The 22,093-nt window shown below is 41.5% G+C and overlaps 1 protein-coding gene across 1 annotated transcript; it reads right to left on the reverse strand.

Annotated features, from left to right (window-relative positions):
• Positions 1–571: 571 nt before the first annotated feature.
• LOC6608982 (calcitonin gene-related peptide type 1 receptor) lies at positions 572–11,757 on the reverse strand. Its single transcript, XM_002033660.2, is given in 11 exon segments — positions 572–1,873; positions 2,167–2,295; positions 5,402–5,525; positions 5,826–6,002; positions 6,333–6,559; positions 6,646–6,772; positions 7,933–8,024; positions 8,104–8,210; positions 10,262–10,399; positions 10,796–10,985; positions 11,738–11,757. Coding segments are annotated over 10 exon segments (1,800 nt in total). The 5' UTR covers positions 10,956–10,985; positions 11,738–11,757; the 3' UTR covers positions 572–1,354.
• Between the last annotated feature and the right edge of the window lie 10,336 nt (positions 11,758–22,093).

Here is a 22,093-nt window from a genome sequence, read left to right on the forward strand (position 1 = left end):
TATTGCAAGTTACAATACTGATGGCTCTTTAAATTGTTTATTTGAAATGATAAATATATAATTGAAGATCGAATGGCTTCGCATCAAACAGAAAATAAGCTGGAATTTCCACTGTGAATGGGCAAATCCGTATTACTTACCCGTAGTTACCAACTTCACACCCACCATTGCTTAAATACCCAAGTGAAACTGGCCGTCTCCATTGTACCAATTCAAAATAGTTCAGCATTGTTTTTAGTGAAGCCCAGCAATTCTCGTTAGACCCCAATATAAATTAGGCTTCATGTTGTGGCCCAAAACAGGTTTGGCTCAAATGGAATTCGGAAGCACCTGTTGTGCTTTCATCACCAGGCTGGATAACCTGGCCAACGTCCATGGGGACGAAACGGAGGAGGGCCAACTTCAAATGGCATTCATTAAATGGGCATTAGGTCCGGACTGGAATGCGGTTGTTGCTGTTGTTGACAGACGTACCCCAGATTCATTAAACAAACTGAAAGTCGACTAATTAGCACAGCAGAGAAGAGCAGAGCAGTTTCAGAGGAACTTGCAAATGTATAGCATACGTAGATATAATTAAAATTTTATTACATTTTCGTACATTCATAGACACACTAAAAGCGATTGCCAGAAAGCTCAGCTTACCACAGAGAGAGAGAGATATATATATTATTTTTTGGGAGAAGGGAGTTGGGGGCACTAGTCCTAGGATACACTTAACACTTAAGACAACAATGATATTTAATATCCACATAAATTCCTACATTCATAGGTACAATAAATATGTTCTCATTCAAGTGGGTCCGTTGCCGGCAAAAGGCTGAAATTTATTTCGCATTTCGCATTCTGAGGAAACCAAGGAAAACTGCTCTGTATATACTATTAAAACTTAACATTTAGCATGGCGCAAATTGTTGCAAAATATACATCAGCCTAGCTGGCTAAGGAACTTATTCTGGGTGCTTTGAAGTATTCCGAAAGTTTCGTAGCAATATCTCGGGTGTCTCAAAATAGTGTATAAAATATGCAATGCAAATTGAAGAAAAATGCTAACTTGGCTAATGAAAATGTTACTTTTAAGGTTTTAGCTGGGAATTTTTAACGGCAGTGCCTCTGAACATTTAACAACAATGGCGAATCTAAAAATTAATGCTTAATGACATTGACCACTTTTAGACACCCGGTTATTTATTTTAGAAACTCTAGGTATTTCAGGAACATGCCTGGCGATGCTAACTGGATTCAATGGGCTGTAGCTTTTGGTGGGGTTTGGTTTTTGGGTTCTTGACCTGTTTCGGTTTTGGTATAACTGTGGCTTAAACTATGAGATGTTGTGTGACTCGAAGGGTTTAACCTAAAGCGCCTCGTCGGCCATGTGCTGTTGGCCAGCTCTCTCCATGCGAACGATGACAGTGCCCATGCCATTGGGATGGCCCTCCTCCGCTCCAGTTGCACCTCCTGCTGCTGCTGCTGCTGCGTCGGATGTTGCAGCTGCGTGCGATGCTGCTGCCGTTCCTGTCTCGGCAACATCTTCCGCAATGGTCGTCATCAATGTCGGCCTGTCGACGGCACCTGGCGCGGATTTGGCCTGGCCAGCAGTCTCGCCGCCCTCCTCCATGAGTGGCTGGCTCTGGCGGGAGTGGTCGATGGTTTGGCGGCGTTTCAGGAACGGCATCCGGTCGCGCCACCCATCCAGGAAGGACGACGAACTCGCCAGGCTCTGACTGCGAGCTCTCTGCTGCTCCGTGGACAACTGGTGGCTTTGGTGGTGGGGTTGATGGTGTTGGGGTCCTGCGGAGGCGCGTCGCTTGGCCGACATGTCCTTTAGTCATACCTTCTCCTCTCCTGGCAGTGGCGGTCCGCAGCGCACGAACTACAATCAAAAGAACTGAGAATTTGCTATCATGGTGGTTGGCCAGTTGGCAACGGTGCGTCGGTTTCTGTAACTGTCTTATGTATCTTTTTGTTTATACTGTTCTAATTGATTTTTTATTGTTATTATTTGCTGCATGCGATTAATTCGGATCTATAGGCCAATAAACTGTGAGTGCTTAAGTGTGCTACTGCTGCTGCATTACTCATACGCGCCGTAACCCGTGGTACAAAATTAGTAGAAAGTAGAAAGGATGGGAGAAAAGCATGTGAAGCTTTTAGTACAAATCTTACCGAGACCTGAGTGGCTGTATAGGAATTGGTCCGCGGTCGGTTGCTGAAGCACATCATCCGCCACTTGCGCTTCATTTGGGCAATCACCTCGCCGTTGCAAAAGCAGAACAAAATGGCCACGCACAGACCCTGCAAAAATGAAATGGAAATAGGATGAGCAGGCTGGCCAAATTATCGCCGGGGCTTATCGCAGTTGTCCTTATTGCAGTGCCCATCAATTTTGTCCCTTTTGTACCCTGTAAATGGGTATTATCGGTATCTTAGTAGCTTAGCTTTCAAAGCATTAGATTGGTCTAGAAACAAAGCCCATAGCCCGGTGAAATATTAAAACAAATGAATACAAAATTTGTTCAAACCTACTTCAAAGCCAATATCAACTTTTAAATATGATTTTATACCAATAATGTTTTCCAGGGTATAGCAATAGCCGACACCCTGTTTTTTTGTATATTTCTAGTTTCTTGTTTGTCCTGACTCGCTCCTAATACAATACATAATACAATTTTGCTTGTTTCTTTGGTTATTCCACCATTCTGCCACCGAAATGGCTCCGTATTCATTTCGCCCGTCAGACGGCCACTTCAACGGGCCGTGAGTCCTTCGCTAGCTCCTCCACACCGATGCGAACCCACTGTTTGGCATTTGTCCTGCCACTTTCTGCCTGATTGTTGCAAGCGGCATTTGTGGGGGCCACACACATATATATATTATGTATATGTAAATATTTAATGTATGGCCGGGTACGTGCATTGACTACTGCCTGGATTTCTGGTTAGCACTTCGGAGCGGGGATTCTTTTGATTGCCACTACTCACGGAGACCCATCATGGACTCAATCAGCCACAGTTGCCATCCATTTACTCCTCTGTTTCTGGCTGCCTTTCCATAATCAAAATGGGGTTTTATAACCTCACAGCATATTGCAATGAAGACATTTGTTGTTTGATTGCAAATGAACCACTTCTTCCAGGACTAGAATTGATTGTCTCCACTTGAATTGGTTGACTCTATCCGTACTCAAAGAGTGAATGTATTGTACTGAGCCATCTAAAATAAAATTCTCTTTCTCTACGTAAAACTGCATTTTAATCTTTTTCTTTGCGAAATGGGGTCAAATGTTTCGATTTGTTAGTCCGGAGTTCATATTTTTCTAAAGTTATATGTTTATTTGTGCACTGTCGACACTGCGCACATTGTTATGTAAATCGTTCCTGTTTTTTTATTTAGTAGTTTTAGTTGGCATAGTTGGTTCCGGGATATGTTTAACCACAGAACGGATGGCCAAAATGTACTACATGTACCAAAATATAAACACGAATATATATTACATTTTTTCACTTATTTTGCTGCCTTTTCTGTTATGCTTTCCTCTTCTTTATTGTCCCATTTATTAAGCTTCCGGTTGAACTATCATTCTTTGTCTGGAAGTTTAAGCCATTTACTTTAAGTGCTAACCAAAAAAAGTTTGTGGTGGATTAATGATTTTTTTGCAACAGATTTAATGCGTTTTTCTAACTTAATTACATACAAATATTTATTAGTATAGCACAGAATTTTATTTAATTTCCAAAAAGCCTGTTGAATAAGCCAATTAGTTGATTTAAAATATTTTGGCAAGAAGTCAAGAGAAAGCATTCCAAGCCAAATTTATATTACGATTCTGTTGACATCTGACGTTTGTTTTCCACTTTAGCTTTCTGCCAAGCGAAAGTTTTTAATTCAATTAAAGTGGAACGTGTTTAGTCTGCACATCTGCTAAATACCAAATGTCCCTAAGCTTATGGGAGAAAACAGAGGGAAATCTCTGCGGAAAACTCACAGGCGGACAAATGCCAATTGCAGCAAGTTTCGCATTTCGGCACCAAAACAACCAAATAAACACGTTTACATGCATATAAATTCTGCTCTTTGACTAAGTAGTTTCGGGCTTTTCCATTTCCCTCGTCGACACAACCCCCGCCACCCAACACAAAAATTATTTGATATTCTTTCCGGAGCTTAAAACTTGCGGGGAATCTTTTACGACTGTCGGCATCATCAGCACGGCTGCCACAATAAATCCAAATTATATGCAACCACTGAGTTCAGCAGGAAAACTTCGCCATCTTTGCAGCAAATAAGCCAACGGAAAACAGCGATATAAAAAAAGAAGTGAATAAATACGACAAGATGAAAATGCAAAGGAAAAGTCCCCGGCGACTGGCTTTAAACTTTCAGCAGTCGAATAAAAGATTTCACCAATCGATTGGCCATGATGAAAAGGCTCAGACCGAGGTGACATTGTTCGTTTGCCGAGTTGTAAAGATATAGTCAAGAGCTCAACTGCAGCTTAGTGGCACCCAAGATGATTTCATGTTTACTCGCAAGATAATGGATTTTCCTGTTGTTTTAGGGCTGTTTATGAATTCAATGGGTTGGTTTTTAGAAGTTGCCTAGCTGGGCTACCTTTTTGAACCGATTGAGTTGGCTGTAGATCGAACTAAAAGATTTTGGAATAACAGCTAGGGGGTGCTGTAGAAATTACTTTTGAAATTTCCTAAAGGAAAGCAGTCAAAGCTGCAGCATACTTTTAGGCACCTCTACCTCCATGGCAACAGTTACCATCAACAGACTGCAATGAAAAACCATTTCGTGCACAAAAACAGGAAAATATATGCAAATTATTTTAACTGTGAACTGCAAACATGAACTGAAAGATTCTTTGGGTATTCAACAAACAAGAAGGCAACGCAGCTGGATGAAGTTTTCCGTCGTTGTCCTTAAGTTGCGGCCAAGAAATATATGTGTGTTAACCGAGTGTAAATGCGGGGCTATCGAGACTGACTTGTCCGAGGGACAAGCTCGAGTTGCTTTTACGAGTTCCTGCGTGTGCGAGAGTGCATTTCATGCTCAACTTGCTACATTTTTCCAACGGGGGAACTTCGCTCCAATCTCGGCCAGCAATTTAATAAACTGAGATCAAGTGAAATGCCAATGGCGGGTATTTCACATGGCGTGTATTTTCATTATTGATTTGAAAGGAGACCCGATCTAATGAGCTAGCCCTGGTATTTGGTATTCCAGTAATTCCGGCTTATTTGCATTCCCAGTGGTGGATGGCACCATGAGGCGAACTAACATCATAACTTTTTAGCCAGCTCGGAGTCGTAAAGTGATTTTATGAGAGCGTGCAAAACAAAAGCCGGAAAGAAAAAAGAAAAACAAAGCAAAAACGAAACGAAAACATTTTACTTACTTGGAATGAGGCCGTAAACGCCGAGATGATTTCGTATGTATTCTCCCAGGGATGTTTGGGTGCAGGACGAAAGGGCGTAAGGATGTACTGGAGGCCGAGCAGAGGCACCAAAAGCAGCGTGGCCCTAAAACAGGATGAGAGGGTGAATTATAATGCCTTGTTTTCGTTTTTCAGCTGTGTATTAACATGCAAGTCAACGCGGCGTATGCGTAATTCAAAATGTAAAATGAGCCCAACTTCCCGAGTGCAGAGCGAATAAACAATAAAAGACCTGATGGCCGATGGGAAGGAGTCTAAATACAAGGGAAGCAAAATATAATTACGCATTCGCCCCGTGGGCCAGTTGAGAGTTCTTCGCTTCGCTTATAAGTGTTTCAATCTCCCCCCAGTTCTTTTTTCGTTTGTTTTTGGCGGGAAAACTTACCGAAATGCCTGCAAAACCGTTCGCGATGGACCACAGCTGCCCTGAATACTGGCCGGGGCATTTAGCTTCAAAAGGACCACGCGCACAATGTTGCACAGGAACAGGAGGTTCAGGAACATGGAGATACACACAGGCACCATTAGAATGTTTTGGTAGTTGGCTAGGTTCATCCAGCAGCTGCAAGTTGGAAGAAGAAGGAATGCGAGATGAGTCAGTGGGTGAATTGCTGATTGATTTGATTAGCATTTTGGTCAAGTGCCCGACAGACTGAATCTCTTAGCTACACAGAAATATCTTGATATCAAATCTGAGATACTCAACATGTCTGTGGGATTTCAATATAATTCAATGTGATTAGACTAGGATATTGGCATTGTAATAATGTGTAGGGGAAGTCTAAACAAGACAATATGGTTATATGCCGTCTGATGTAAGTCACTTCTGATGAATGTTGGCATTCCTCATTTTCTTTCGGTGTAAGCTGTACCTATTCCATTATTCACTTACTGACGATTGTCCTCGGGCGTGCCGCCCAAGCCGCGAGCCATGCTATAGACGAATATGACGATGGCCGGGGAGCCCCAGCCGAAAGCGATGAGCCATTTGACCAGCCTCTTCTCGGAAATGAATGCGGCGACGAGGACGGTGTGCAGATAGAATCCCTCGCAGAGCATCCAGGAGTAATTGGACAGGAGGAAGTAGTGTAGCGCGATGTGCAGGGCCACGCAGCGCATCTGGGTGTTCGCACGGAGTATGGAATATGGAAATCGGAAGCCGAGGTTGATTCGCCATTTCGCATTCGCCAGGTGTGCCCACTTACCGGACTCTGATGCAGTAGCTCCGAATTCGGCATGACCAGCAGGTACCAGACCAGCCACAACGAGTTATTGGCAGCGAACGAGGCGAACAGATTCATGTGCAGCGTGATGCGGGCGCACTTCAGGGATCTGTTCAATCGAAAGACAAATATGCGAATCGAATTACTTTGGCCGGCAATTTGTGGCAAGTTTTTATGGCCAAATTTGCAAGTTTGTCTATGGCTTCATTTGCATTCGGCCCGGGGCACGTGAGGCAGCTTGGACAGGGCCGAAAGAGGCAGAAAAAGTCCTGCGACCAAAAGGACAAAGTTCATTTTCCCATTTTCCGTTTCTCCTTTGCTCAATTGCATTGATTGCTGACATCTGGCCAAACTGAATCTAGTTTGATTTTTTCTCAGCAATTTAATTCAATAGGTTAGATTGTTTTCGTTATTCCCTTCTCTACTTTACTTAATTTACTTCTGTCTAAATATTTTGAAAACGCTAGGTTAAATTGTAACATAAATTAGCTAATTTTACTTCTAAACTTCGTTTAGGCAATACGATTATTGACTTAGAATTTTACTGCTATAATATAGGTCTATTGTATAATAGTACCCTTTAATTGATTTTAGCCAAACACAAAGACTCAATTTCCTTTATACAATTAAATTATATTTGAATGAATACTCTGGTATTTTCATTACAGCTGTTTGAGGAATGCGTTTTTCTGGGGCTGGCGTTGCCCATTGCTCTGTCATTAAACTTTTAATTATTCACTTTTTTAGGGCAGACCGAATTCCCACACGTAGCTGGCCCCATTTTATTTGCCTTTGGCTCACAATTTAAAACAGTTCTGTCAGTTGGCCGCCCCATCTATGGCCCCTCAGTCCGCACATCCATTATCCTTTATCCTTGAGCCCCAGTTCCATTCGAATGTGCGATAAACAAACCCAGAGCACTAATTGGTCTGCAGGCACTGGGAAATTAATCGATATCCTGCTTCGAGTCTCCAGGAGATGGGGACACAATGTATTTTCCCATTTCCGGCGTCAATTGTGCCGCATTAAGTGAGCAATGAGTGCAATGAGCATTTGGGCCCAGCATCCAGGTTGGCAGTTGATTAAGCCACTGTCGCATTTGTTTTGCCATCAGTAAATTTCACTTTTGGCGCCAGTCGTCATAATATAAGTCGCAATATAATCACCAGCGTGCCTCATTACCCCTGAGTGTTTTTGCCATCTCCCAACGAGGCTGTCAACTTGTTTGTGGCCAAGATGAAGGAGTGCAAAGCCCTTGGCCATACTCACTTGAAATAACCCAATATGGCCAACGACAGCAGAATGGCCAGCAGTGATGTGCCGTAGCCAACCTCGTAGATCAGATTCACGGTGTGCTTCCACTGAATATATATAGTGTTGCGATTAATTAATTGCATAAAGGATAAAGGATATACACATATATATAAGGGATCGGCTTACGTTGAGGTCTTCGAAATTTACACAGGTTGTGTAGTTGGACCATGTTTTATTGGTCAGCGGATGCTTGAACCACTCGCCATCGAGACCGCACTCCTTGTGGGCATATCCTGCATAATTAAAGCGATGTCAGTTTGCGATAAATAAAAAATAATTAACCATGCTGTTCACTCTGCTTATTACAGCTCCTTAATAAATATTGTATATACGATTAATTCTTTTCCGCTTTTTCTAGCAAACATTTTCACATCCTGCGCACCACACAAATATTTACACTTGCTAAATGTGTGTGATTTTATGATTGACTACTGGATAAATATTCCGGCTCATATTTACATTTTGCGGTCGGCCTGAGCATTCAATTGAATTAACCATTATTTATTGCATCTGCCACCAAGTTAACCGCAAAAGAATTGCGGTTCGCATCGGAATGGCAACCATATCAATTTGAAAATTGCATAATCATTCTGTTGTTTGGGTCATGTGTGTGTTTAAGTCGAATCAAGACGAAGTTCGTGACAAAAACTTTCCATTCGATTCGATTGCAGATTACCAAGTTTGCAATGCAATTTACCGAGTGGCACTTGTAGAAAAATTACTGGAGAATTTTTGTTAGGAACTTCGAAGGTGAGTTTTATCAGGTCGTTCGTTTTTCCGGCTCTTTCGTTTTTTTTTTCGACAGATGATCTTTAGCCAGAAATCCATTTATCGCCGTTTGGCACGCAGACCAAGAAAATCACGTATACGCGCTGTGTGGCAGATAAGTAGCCGGCGGGGTGAGGCAGTTCTCGACCGCAGCTCACCACATCGACATCCGGCGACCGGAAGTGCCATAAAAGTTAATGGCGGCGCAGTGCCAAAGCACATAATCTTGTACAAGCTGGCGGCGACCCCGAAAGGCAAAAAAAAAACCAAAAACAAAAAATACAAAAAGGATGAAAAAGGGGGTGGCGCCAAGCTAACCACAAGCTAAATGTAGCAAAAGTAGCACTTTCTTGACGCTCGCCTTGTTTTCTCCGCTCTGTCATAACAAAAAAAGTCATTCAACTCTCGCTATTTTCGTTGCCCTGGTCATGGCCAAAACGAGGTTGAGGTTTAAGTTGGCTGGCTACATATTGTGCACCATTAATGCAAATTATCATGCAGCGCATGATTTATGCCATAAATTGCTTCAAATATTTATCCACATTTATGACGTTTTTCTAGAGCGTGGCTTTGTTTTTAAACGTTTGCTTTAATGCCAAGCATTATTAATTAGTTTTCTTTGTGCGCTCGGCCAATCAGTTGATTAATTTATATAGCACTCATCTGCTAATTATGAATGAAATTAAATATATACGCAGTGCGGCAGAAAGTTGAGAAATAATTCAAGTCACCTTTGATATTTTTATGATATGTTAATGATACGACAATGAGTTGCTGAAACTATTCAAAGGGTTTTCTTCTTTAGTTCTGGTATTATGACCGTCATCAACACCTTGCCAAGAACACTGATTAATGATTAAAAATATGAAATTCACAAACATGATAAAATTTTAATCGCCTTTCTTCTCTGCTCTAGCAGCTTTAAATACCCACACACATTTTTGACTTCAACTCTGCCCAGCAGCCTCAATCAATTTGGCCGTGTTTTCTGGCTTACATTTGATTTCGGTTAGACTCCGGCAAATTGTGCCAAATCAGGCGAAACATTTTAGCATTTTGTCGAGCTCTTTTGGATAATTTAGTGGCCCAGGGAGCTCCAAGGAGCTTTGCCTTTAGCCCGTGTGGTTTTGTGAATACTTGATGCCTCCATACGACACGAAATCAAAGCATAAACATAACAAGTTTCCAATTGATTTGGCCTGGCTTGGAGCGTATTTTCTGTTCCATTTATGTGTATATAACGATGAGCTCGGGGATGAGCCCAATTAGAGGGTAGACTGGCACACCACCCCACCTACCAAACAACCCATCCAACTCATCCAACCGCATTGCTTCGTGCAAACACATTTCCCTTTGGCATGCTATGTAACCTATATGTAACATACATACATGTGATATAGTATATCTGTATGTATATATATTTTTTCGTGTCATATGCAGATCCCCAGCTGACCCCGAAACGGATGTAGCTTTGTGGAATTTAATAAACAATTCAGCTCCTGCCCGGCGCACTTACTTGCTGGATCGAATCCCGTGATGAAGTCCGGGCAAAGTTCGTAGGCGGAAGTGCCGACAGCCGTATCCGGCCAACAAAGCCAGCCATCAAAGGTGCCGGCACAGTGGGTTCCTGCTACTGCGCCTGGTCCTCCGGAGCCTGTTTGCCAAGGGGCCAAAGGGAAAGGGGAGTGGTTAGGTCAGCAATTTAAAGTTACTCGTGCATAATGGACGCCGAAATTGCAGTTGGCCAGAGCCAGAAGCACGGGCAAAAAATGTAGTCAAATAACTAAAATTGTTATATTTCCCTAGTGCTACAATTTCGGTATGAATTTTTTCTTTCGGTCAAGTAAAGGCAAATGATTGTCATAAAAAAAAAAGAATGTAAGGATCTACAAATGAGTAAAACAGTGCAAAAAATAACATTGAAATATTATTTTGATGTTTATAAAAACTTCTAAAATTCTCTAGTGAATGTTTTACAACTGCATCAAATGTAGCAAAACTTTAATAAGTATGCTATGTGCTACATATTTTCTCACAGTGCACGACTCACCCGGCAGTTGACCGCTGGCATTTAGCCGCGTTTCGCAGGCGGCCCGAAGTGCATCGAAGTCCGGACCGCTCTCCGCCGCACTTTCGGCGATGGCGGCGGCGTTGGTGCCACTGCCACTGCCACTGAATGTTGCATTCGGGTTGCCAATCTGGTCGCTCATGGTCGTCGTGGAACTGCTGCACTGCGTCCGCTGAAATAAAGTGGCAAATAAGTTTCGTTAGTCAATCAAATGGGTTTTGCCGAACTCATAAATGCGTGTGTGCGAGTGTGTGGCGCCCCCACCATAAGTATTTTGCGTTTTACGCTCCATTTGAAAAGGGAATTTAATTGGTTTTCCAACAGCTTGGCGCTATTAAAGTTCCAGGACTGAATACTGTTGCACTGATTGCAGCGGAATTATTTATGGTCGAATACATTGATTTTTTACACAGAAGATGTGGGTTGCGTGTGTAACTTAATTGAGTTTAAGCGATTGCATCAGCTATTAATTAAAGGCATTCCCTGCAGAAGTCTAAAAATAATTGCTATTTTTTCAAAATAATGTAACTATAGCCAAAAGAAATTTAAACTGTCATCTGGTAATTAAGCATAAATAGTTATGCTGTTACGGAATATTAAGTTTTCTATTAAAAAAAAGTTTTCTAATTGGGAGAATAATAAAATAAATTTAAAGTATGTAACCGGATAACAAAAAAAACTATTATTATCAGTGGCAATTATTTTCATTAATCGCTGAAATAATAAAGAGAACTGTTCAGCTGGAAACTGACCGCCACATTTATTTTTGTAAATTAATAGTTTAAATATGTGAAATTTGTAGAGCAATCGCTTCACCAACTTGTATTGGTTTAGGTTTCTTCTTATTGATTTTAAAATGTTCCATAATATTTATTCTGTGAGCTTGCACATTTCTTTAAAATAAATAATAAAATAAATATTTACTTGTGTCGGTTTGCATATTTCTGTCAACTAAAATGTGCCAGCATAAGTTGGTCTTGTTTTTTGGTCAGAAAACAGCAAACAAATGTGTGTGCCATGTTGTAACTGGAGTGCATTCCTCCGGAAACTGGTCATGTCCAGTTGGATATCGAGGATTTTCGTTTTCGGAAATCGGGTCTTGGATGGCAAACGACAAATTTCTGGCATGTGAGATTGCGTCAGGTAGCTGTCTCCATTTCCATTTCCATTTTCTAATCTTATCGTTTAGGCAAATTGCCGACTGCACTCGAATTGCAAAGTGACAAGAGCAAAAACCACAATGACAGCCGGCAACGCAGAAAAGTCTGCTTCGCAAGCGAGCATCATAAAATCTAGGATTGCAAATTGGCTGAGCAGAACATCGAGGGGGATTCCCCGAGAGCTGAGTGTTGGGTTGGGTTGGGTTGGGTAATGGCAATCTGAATGCACTTTGTGTGCACAACACTTGAACACTTGTGAACGAGTGGCGTTTTATGACAAACGCCCTGGCATGTTTGCCCTGGTTTTGCGGCTCTCCATCTCCTCGTGTAATAATACAAGTTTTATATTTATTGCACGAATTACACGAAATCGCAGTACATCACTCAGCACAACTCGCTCGATTCTCATCGCCCATCTCCTAGCAAGTGGGTTTAATGTTTAAGCCAAAGCTGAGCAGACAAATTTGGTTATTAACTGGCCATAGCCATAAAAGCGTCTTCAGCAGCGAGGGCTCGGGGCCACTTAAATTTTACGATCTCTCGGTACAAACTTGCCCATAAATCGTACACATTGAACCTGAGCATCAGCCAGTGAATGAATAAGTGATTCAATCTTCAAGTGGTTTGAAAAATAGTCGGGTGTTAGATAAAAATCGGATAAATCATGTTGAATGAGCAAGCCACAATATTATGGACTAGAAATTTTCTTTGATCACCTTGAGTGCAAATTTTGAAGCAGACGAAGCTTGTGAGTAAAATTGCAGAATAAATATATTAGCTGAATTCCTATTCAGGTTGAACAAATCTTGAAATGTTTGTAGTAGTACCTTTCAACTGAATTAAACCTCTTTAAATGACCTTCTCGAATGAATACATTATGACACAACTTTTATTGAACCTTTAATACAGGCATTAGTCATGGCTTTAAGTATTTAACTGTGGAATCAATGGAATTTGCTATAGTGCTGAGAGTGCGAATCTGATAATAAAGGTGCTGGATTTTTCCTAGCATACTTTCTAGCGTGTCCCATTGCCGAAATGTGGCAGCTCGTGCTTTTAATGTGTTTTCAGCAGGGGGGGATTGAAGCTCGTTCCCCAATTTCTACGCCCACCACCCGCGATCGGCTAATAAAAATATTTTTACGACAACTCGCGAAACTCACGCAAAACGTTGGCAATAACAGAAATTAGCAATAAAAGCGTGTGGAAAAGTGCCATAGGCGAGAAGTAGCTGTCGAAAAAAGTTGGTGGTCTACAGGGAGGAAATTCGTGGCTGGGAAAGCAGCTGCTGTGCGTTAAGCAAGCTCGACTTGACTTGACTTGGCTTGACTTCGGCAGCCCAACGCTAATGCTCGATGTCAGGGATCCGTAAATTGCATTTGATAAAAGCGAGCGGGAGGAGACTTCAATAAAAGCGTCCAAAAGCCGAGGGGAAATGGGAAAATGCGGTGGGTGCGGTGGAACTGGGAAAAAAGCATAAAACTGGCAAATGTATGTGGGTTACAACGTGTATCATGTAGGGGCATCTATACTCTGGCACTCGGTGTGTTGAAGTGTCGACCCCCACAAACAATTTGGAAAAAAGAGGCCGTGTTGAAAAACTTTGCACGCGAAATGTTGCGCAAAACTGTTGGGTATTAAAAAACGTAGCCAAGCGAAATTGTGCCGTCTGCATCTGTCAAAACGTTTTCAATGGTAGATGGTTTCGTTTGGTTTGGTTTCAGGTTTTTCGCGCTTGCAAACACGCGCGGCCCCCCTGACGTATGAGTAATGAAAATGTTTGTTTGCCGATTTCCAATTCGTTGGCTGTCAGTTGTGAATCGAGCCTTTCGTTTCGGACTCAGTGGATTGGAAGCCAACCCAGACCAAGCGAAGCCAACATAACCATCCCAATGGATAGTTTATCTTCATTCTGCGCCGAGCACAAAACATCTTTTAGTTTTCGCCGCTGCAATTTATTAGGCGCATAAATCATGCGTACAGTGCTGTCTGCAGCAGTTTTATACCGCCCACATGGCAAGATTGTGCTGTGATTTATTCTAGATTTTGCTTTAAATTTCTCTTACTTTTTAGGCAAACAACGGCATCAATTATTGAATGTGCTGCTGGTGGGCGGCAATTAATATCCGCATGAAATGTAGCATGAAAGAATCGAATCGAATATGTCATAAATCCAATGTGTTTTTGCTTAAAGAGATTGTGTTAAAAGCCAGCCAGCCAGGCATTTCCACAGAATTTTATGCTTTATTGAGTGTTTTATTTTTTTTATTTTGGGGATGAAGATTTGTCGAACGGGCTCTTAAATCGCTTAAATAGCATTTCGCCTAAAACAACATTTCAGCTGTTGCGATAGAAATGGCTGAAACGTTTTAGCCTTGGTCCGAACTATGGCATTCCATTCGGATTTCGCCGGATTGCCATTGATGCACTGAATCGTTTTCCATTTTCCACCACTTTTGTTGCGAATGGAATGACAGAACATAAAGGCAATTTATGAGTTTCCAATTTCGATTGCTTCTGTGGACTTCAGCCGGGGATTATAAGTAAAAATCCTTTTCATTGAGCAAAAATGGTATTTGCTCTTAACTGTCGTCAATTGAGCGCTTGAATGAGATATTAAGCTTTAATGGGATAACTTTTGTTTTATTAATGGCTTGTACATAAAAAGAATTAAAATAAAATTTGCGTTTTTATAAAAACGCGTGTTTCGATTGCTGTTATGAATAAATATTTAATTATTTGTTGATGATGATATAGGTGCGATAGATTCACACACGATGATGGTTCAAAGCCAGAGCTTAGTAGATCCAGTATAATATGTAATTAAATATTTCATATTTTAGTTGAACAGAGCTGACATATTGTGTTGTTCTATGGAAATAGCACACTTCCAGGACTTCCTCCTTACTGGCACTATTATCACCCGATGATGGCGTACAATTTATTCAAAAAGGAGTTGAAATCATGTTGTCCTCACTGACAGACTCGTGCTGCTCAAGATCCCCAATCTAATCGAAAGTTGGCATCCTGGGTGCTATACCAGGCGCAATGTCCTGGGAATGAATCATCATCACGCCGGATCTTTTGTGGATGATAATAATGCGAAGTGACAGCTGCCATGGGTACGATTTTGCAAGCGTGCTGGCTGATTTATATAGTAGTGCACTTGGCAGCGTGGAAAGGAGCTCATATTTCAAATAAATATAAAGTGTAAACACCGAATCGCTCAACAGGCAGTGCCCAGATCCTTCCGACCAAAAGGGACACTACTTTCCCCGCTCCACAGGCGGATGTATCTGTGTTAGCCGGGATTATGCTGGTTGGCTAGCTGAGCAGAGGGCGATAAAAATGTAGCCAGAGATTACCAGAACAAGCGATTTATTTATTTTCCACACACACTTGCCAACTTGCCCACTTGCCCATTTGGCTTTGGGCTGAAAAGCGGCGAACGTGGAGCGTGAAAGCCGAGCCTTAATGGAATGGAATAATTTATAAAACCCGTCCGGCAATGAATTAAGGAAAGATGAGGCTTTAAGTTCGTCGGCCGGCCAAAAAAGGAGTTTCAAAGGACCGGCGGCGCTAAGTGCATTTGTGCCACAATCTTCCCTTCAGCACCGCTCTCTACTCCCAACTATGTTTCCCTGCATCCTTTGAGCTCCCTATACAGTCGACCTTTGTCCTGGTTCATTGCTTTTCCTCTGGTCTGAGCTGTAGGTGGGTTTGCGCCGGGTTCTGAAATGAAATACGTGCCACACGTGCTAAATGCCTTGTTCTCACTTCCTACCCACCAACAATTGCACAATTTGTTCGCGCACTGAATTTGCATATGTCTAAACCCGGCAAGGTGTGAGTTCTGAAATGGACTTTGTTTGCCGTCTGTTGTTTGCTCTTTCACAAATGTCTTGCGGTCTACTCAAAAGTGCTCGGCACACACCATAAACACCCACAGATTTGGCCATAACAATATATCTCAACATGGTTTTCTTACTAGACAAACAAAATTGTACTATCATGAAGCTAAACTTGCACGTAAGATATAGTATTATAGCTATTACAGGGCTCTTGTGGCCTTTAATTTGATCCTTTTTATTAAGAGTATTAGTATGCCTTAGTTTTAAGTGATTTTTCGTAAGAAATTTAACTCTAAATGGCTTTCATTACCTCCCTGGGTAATTACCCATGGTAATTAGGTATTATATATTTGAAACTATCTATCTACTATTTCTTCTACCTTAACAAAGTGCTATTATTTTGACCGCCACTGTTTGCCCGCATACGTATGTATATACATAAACTCAAGAACAAGGAAAGCAGCTGCTCAGAGGTACAGTGCATGTGGCGTATCCTTTTCAAAGTGTGACAGTCCTGGCAACAAGCAGGGCAGGATTCCTTTCCGCTGCTTTTTATTTAACTTTGTCATTTGGCCAAAGCCAGTGAGAAAATTCGTACTTTAACTGCGCTTATTTGTTGTGCTGCTTACGTACTTTGATTTCAAGAACTTTGCGTTGAGAATAAATGTACTTTTCCCTCACTTTTTCGCGGCTCAAGTGCACATTTCTTTCATTTTGTTATTGTTTGGCCAACTTTTTTGTGAGCTTGGGAATTTGTTTCTGCGACTGCCTCTTATAATAATTCCAGTCGAGGCGTGTTCATCATACAATTTGATTATTTCTCTGCCGTTGCTAGGACGGGGAATTTTCGACAAATACTTTGTAGTCCAATTGAAATATGGCCGGGCGAAGTGGTTAAAGTGGGTTACTTCAACTCAAACAGAAACGAAAACGAAAACGACATTGAACTTGTGGCTAAAAGCGTCTTGGGAAGTTCCAAAGCTCAGAACAAATTTGCAAAATTGCTGAGCAAATCTGCGGCCTAGAAAAAGTTTACAATAAATTATTCGTGTAATGTAAAGCTGGCCGTTATTGCGTTTTTGAAGTTCATGAGGCTTTTAAAGATACAATTGAGTTTTCCAAGGTGTAGGAAAATTAATTTATTTGGCTCATTTAATTTTCCAATATTTCTAATTCACACCCCAAACGCTGGCTCACAATTAATTTGATTTCACTACAATCCCTCCCTAAATTAGTGCTTGAAATTAGAGTTTTCCGAGACGAAGCCAGGATAATTATTTGGCCAGCTCACGCACTTTCGCTTCCTGCGAAACGAACTCAATTCATATCAATAACATTATTTTGTGGCTGGCCCTTATTTCGGGAGTCAGGACCTCATCTTCATCTTGTTCCCTGCCACCTACCCAATCACTTGCCCACAATTTTGGCAACTCAAATTGGCGTAGGCAGCATTCTCGTTGGATACCCAAAAAACACACGACCTCGGCGCACTTTTCACTTTTCATATCAGCAATTTTCTGCACGTCTCGTTGAGTTTTGTTTAAATGTGTTTACAATTGACTACACCCGGGTAAGGAAAACCCGTCGAAATTGCAGAGGAAAGATGCCGAGAGGGGGCCAATGCCATTGTCAAGCGCCCAAGTAGAATTGTTTTGTGTTCGTCACCTCTATTTCCATTTCCATACCCACAACCTCCTGTTCCCCCCAAAAAAATAAAAAAAAAAACTTGCGTTCTCCTCTGGCAGTCAGCTAATGTCAATTGGGAAGTCAGTTTGATTTTCATATTTCATTTCATTTGCAATTTGCGCTGCCTTTGGACAATTGTTGCTCTATTCATATGGAAATTCGCATTCGCCGGCTTAGCTTTTACTAAAACGACTGTCATTGTTGATGTTTTGATGTTATTTTTCAAACATTTCTCATTTATGTATATTTTTGAGAAGCTTTGCAAAGCATAGAGTTAAGTTGAATTATAGAAATGGTTTTGTGCAAATTTCATTTAATTTTGATATTTTATTTAGAAGTGGCTTAAAGTGCTTAAATTAGACTGCAGAAATTGATGCTCATATATGATTTACTATATTTACTTATATTTGAGCCACTTAATATTCTTAAATATACCTGATTAAAAGCTTAAATTTTGTTGACAGAATAATTGAGAGATTGGTTATTAGATTGGTGTTATGTTTAGCTCTAACCCCCTTCTAGTTGCAGAATTGTTATTGAGTTGTATTTATTTATTTATTCTGTTGCTTTATGTTGATCCCAAATGCCTTCAGCATTTGCATCTATTATGAGCACTATTATTTCTGCTGCCTTTGTTGTTGCCTTGACACATTTGTGCTGCTGCTGCTGCGACTTCTGTTGCAGCTGGGTTTTCTTTGTGGCTGCAACAACTGTTGCTCTTTGTGGCACTTTGCTGGAGGGACCTTGTGTAATTGTCGGAGGCGCCTCTTGTGCCCTCCATTCCGCCGATCCTCTCCAGCATGCATAATGGGTGAACAATGGTCGGCAATCGTGGTTCAATAACTTCAAGTGATGGGCAACTGCGAGCGGATGCCTCCTTTGTGTTTGGAGTCGCTTTCGATTCCACAAAGTTTGTGCCTAATTTTGCATATGGAGCAGACAAAGGAAAAGTTTACTTAGGACTTTCTGCTTGTCCGACCGGAATTTGTACGCGATTTATGTCCAGTTGTAACTGCCATGCAATTGATTTCGATTTAAAAAACACTTGGAGTGTCTAATGTTGGACGAGTAAAAGGAAAAGTTTTTAATTAAATTCAAAAGTTTCGGTGAAGTGGTCAGTGTCCCAAGTGAGTAGCAAGTAAGCTGCCAGCTGGAAACGAATCTAATCTGTATCAATAACAAGCAGGGAACTGCGTCACCCGAAGATACGACTAGTCGTTGTGAGTATCTGGTGGAATCAAAAATTAATTAAATGTATCTTCGGCTGATGGCGCGTGCTAAGTCGGAATTTACTTGTTGCGCTATCTCTTCGAGGTCGGATCATAAACTTTTCCGACAGCGGCAAACTTTTGTTTGCCGACTTCTTGTTAATGAAACCGAGCGACGACACTACACATACTAACGAAGTAGTAGAACTTGTTGGCTTAATTAATTCAGTTGTAGTGTAATTTTTCCGACTCGAACTTCGGCCGCCTGTGAAATTTAATTAGGCTTCCGATGACAACGGCATGAGCATGAGCATAAATCTGCTTGCCAAACAAATGGGTTCGTTTGTGGACCTTCAGCACAAATGTATCTGCCAGATACAATCGCAATTCCATTACAAGCCAGTCAGGCGTGTGTGTGTGTGCGCCTGCGTTTGTGTCCTGGCCAACAACTCTTGGCCACATTGTGTGCTTGGCATTAAGTGCTTATCTGATTTGCCTTCTCGCCCACGAGAGACGAGACCATAACCAAAACCAAAGGCAATGGGAAAGGCAAAGGCAAAAGCAAAGCCAAGTTGCAGCCGCAGGCCATGTCAAAGGAACTTTGGGCTTTGAACCTTTCGTGGCGCGTTATCGAAAACTGTTTTGATTGCACGCCTCGGAGCCAATTAAAGCCATGTTGCCAATTTATCGAAGCTGTCCCGTCCAACCGTCCAACAGAGCAACTGGATCTGGATGGCCAACGCAACTGTTGGATAATTCAATAAACTTGGCCAGATTTATCTCCCAGGGCGACTGTGTCGCTGGCCAAAAATCTTAGCTCATGTGGATTCGGGGAAGATGTCTGATACGGCTCCTCCTTGTGTTTGTGCATTTGGCAAATTATGGCATTATGGCACATGTTTAACCAGATTCTCCTTGCCAGGCGCATTGTGAATTAGTAGCATGTAGATGATGCACAGAGCAAAACTGAACATTAAGTTATACTCGTAATAAAAGGGTAATTTCTAATTAAAATAATACAAATTAAGATCAAGTATCAGCCAACTTGTATTTGAGTTTGATTTTAACTCATTTTAAACTACCAATTTAAGGGACTCAAAACTTTTCTTTGTGTAGCTCTTACGATCCCGATTAGCAATGCAGTTCGGTTGCCGCATTCTCCTTCACCAGACTGAGCATAATTTTCCATATTTCATGCTGCATGCAACAATGAATGCCAAGTGGGTTAAACGAATGCAACATTCGCCCCCCTGCGCAATATTTCAGATTGTTTAGAACAGCGTGTCTTTTGCATTATTGGGTTCTGTTGTTTGGAAAAATAAACTTAATTTATAAATTGCACAAACATATTAGTTTCTCATTTGAATATACACGTATTATAATTTCAATTTAATGTCTTCTTTTATGGGACTTTCATTATCTGTTGAAAGCTGTTAGGCTGGATTTATGATTATTAGTACGTGAACATTATAATTTTTGCTCTGGCTAATCGCTGAATGATGCCACCAAATTATTGGCCTCAAGAGTTATTTACGACCTGTGCTTTATAAAGAGGCATATTTAATAGCACCATAAAACCGCTGCTCACAACAAATGGCTTGTAGTCAATTATACTCCAATTTGAGTAAATGCCTAGACCTTGGCGCTCTTAGCACACTTCACACTCAATTTAACCCAGGACAGGATGGCCAAGAAGGTGCTCCAGCTCTGCCTGGGAGATGGAAAACGAACGTCGAGGAAAATGCTTCTTAAGTAAAAGCAGCGGGAAAATTCAGACCTCTTGGCAGCAGTGGTGTCAAAGGGAAGCGAAATGTCGAAATGAATTTTCAGACAGTGAATTATGTTTTCCTTTGCCACACTCCGTTTTTCTCTTGCCGTTTTTTGTGTACTTTATGCCATGGGGCGGCATCTTAATTACCTGCAATTTCGTGGCCGCAAAGCGCACACGCAAAAAAGGCAACAAAGGTTTGAAAAGTATTGTTGCGGGGTGCTGTGGTGGGGCGGGGGGATGCCCCACAAAAAAAGGACGCTCCTTCAATAGAGCGTTTTAATTTCAATGGGTTACTATGGCCATGGCAGCTCGAGGCTCTTGCAAAAAGGATATGCTTAATGTATGGATTTTGTTTGCCAACTTTTGTGTAGCTCCTAGCTCCTAGCTCCATGCTCCGTGCTTCTTTTGCCCAGCCATCTCGCCCTTGGTAATACACAAGCAGGCGAAATGGGTCCGCAATAGATATAATACGCCATAACTTAGCATAAATTACGCGGACACGCCCCAAGGGGGCGGCATAATTGCTGTTTATGCATACTTAATCAACTGACCAAAGTCGAAACGCAAAGGATTTAATGACGAGCTGAAGCTCCGGGTTTCGCTGATGGGATCATCTGGCTGCAAGTACAAAAGCGGAATTATGTCCGAGCACGGAGCACCCGCAAAACTTCAATTAGTTTCTGGTTTAAGTTTCAGCCCCCCAACTGATTGGTTCCATTGGCAAGCCATCTCCCTCCGAGTACGTGGGCGGAGCACACTGTCCATTCCAATGGACTGGGCGAATGACACTTGCTGCCAATCCATCTGCCACTCACTCGAGACAGGCGTGCGAAGATGGACATTTGTTAAAACAATCCGCCACTGGAGGTTGAGGTACTGCACAGCTGCACAAGAAACAATCTCATGATCGATTGGAGATTTATTTAAATCCCCTTAGTGTACTCAAAACATGATGCCTCTTTCTATTTTATAGTATTGAAAGCGAATTAACTTTGGAAACAATCTAAAACAACAATTTAAAATAAAAGGATTTTGCAGAATTAAGACGATTGAATTCTTTAATGTTCAGTTCACATATCTGCATTAAAGAAGTATGCAAATCATATTATATGTGTTTAATACGTTTTAATCCATAAATTGTGTGAATATTTCAGTTTTGTCATTAAATATAACAGTGTTCTTGTTAGCAAAGTAGAAATATTTAAAGCCTCACAACCAGATTGAATAAGTGTTTAAGTTATTTTAATCCATTAGCGCATCAAGTACGATTTCCTTTGTTTTCCAATACGCCTAAGTATGTATGGGAACCCAAAAATGTATATATGAAATGCATATTTATTTAACTTTTGTTCCGAAGCGCCATTGTTTTCTGCGGCTTGCGATGTTTGGGTGTATGGTGGTGCTCCCTCCGAGAGTATTTGTGAAACATTTTGCATTATTTATACCACTCTGGAACTCATTAGCCGGGATTTGGCCAAAGGTCGAGTGGTGGCGGGGGCAGCAGCTTTAAAGGCTTCGGTGGAGCACATTAAGAGCAGCTGACCTTTGACCGACTTAATCCGCAGCTCAGTGCCACTACATTTCGCCCGCCTGGCGGCACTTGA

This window comes from Drosophila sechellia, chromosome 2R (assembly GCF_004382195.2).
Source record: "Drosophila sechellia strain sech25 chromosome 2R, ASM438219v1, whole genome shotgun sequence".
In the NCBI taxonomy this organism is placed as follows: domain Eukaryota; kingdom Metazoa; phylum Arthropoda; class Insecta; order Diptera; family Drosophilidae; genus Drosophila; species Drosophila sechellia.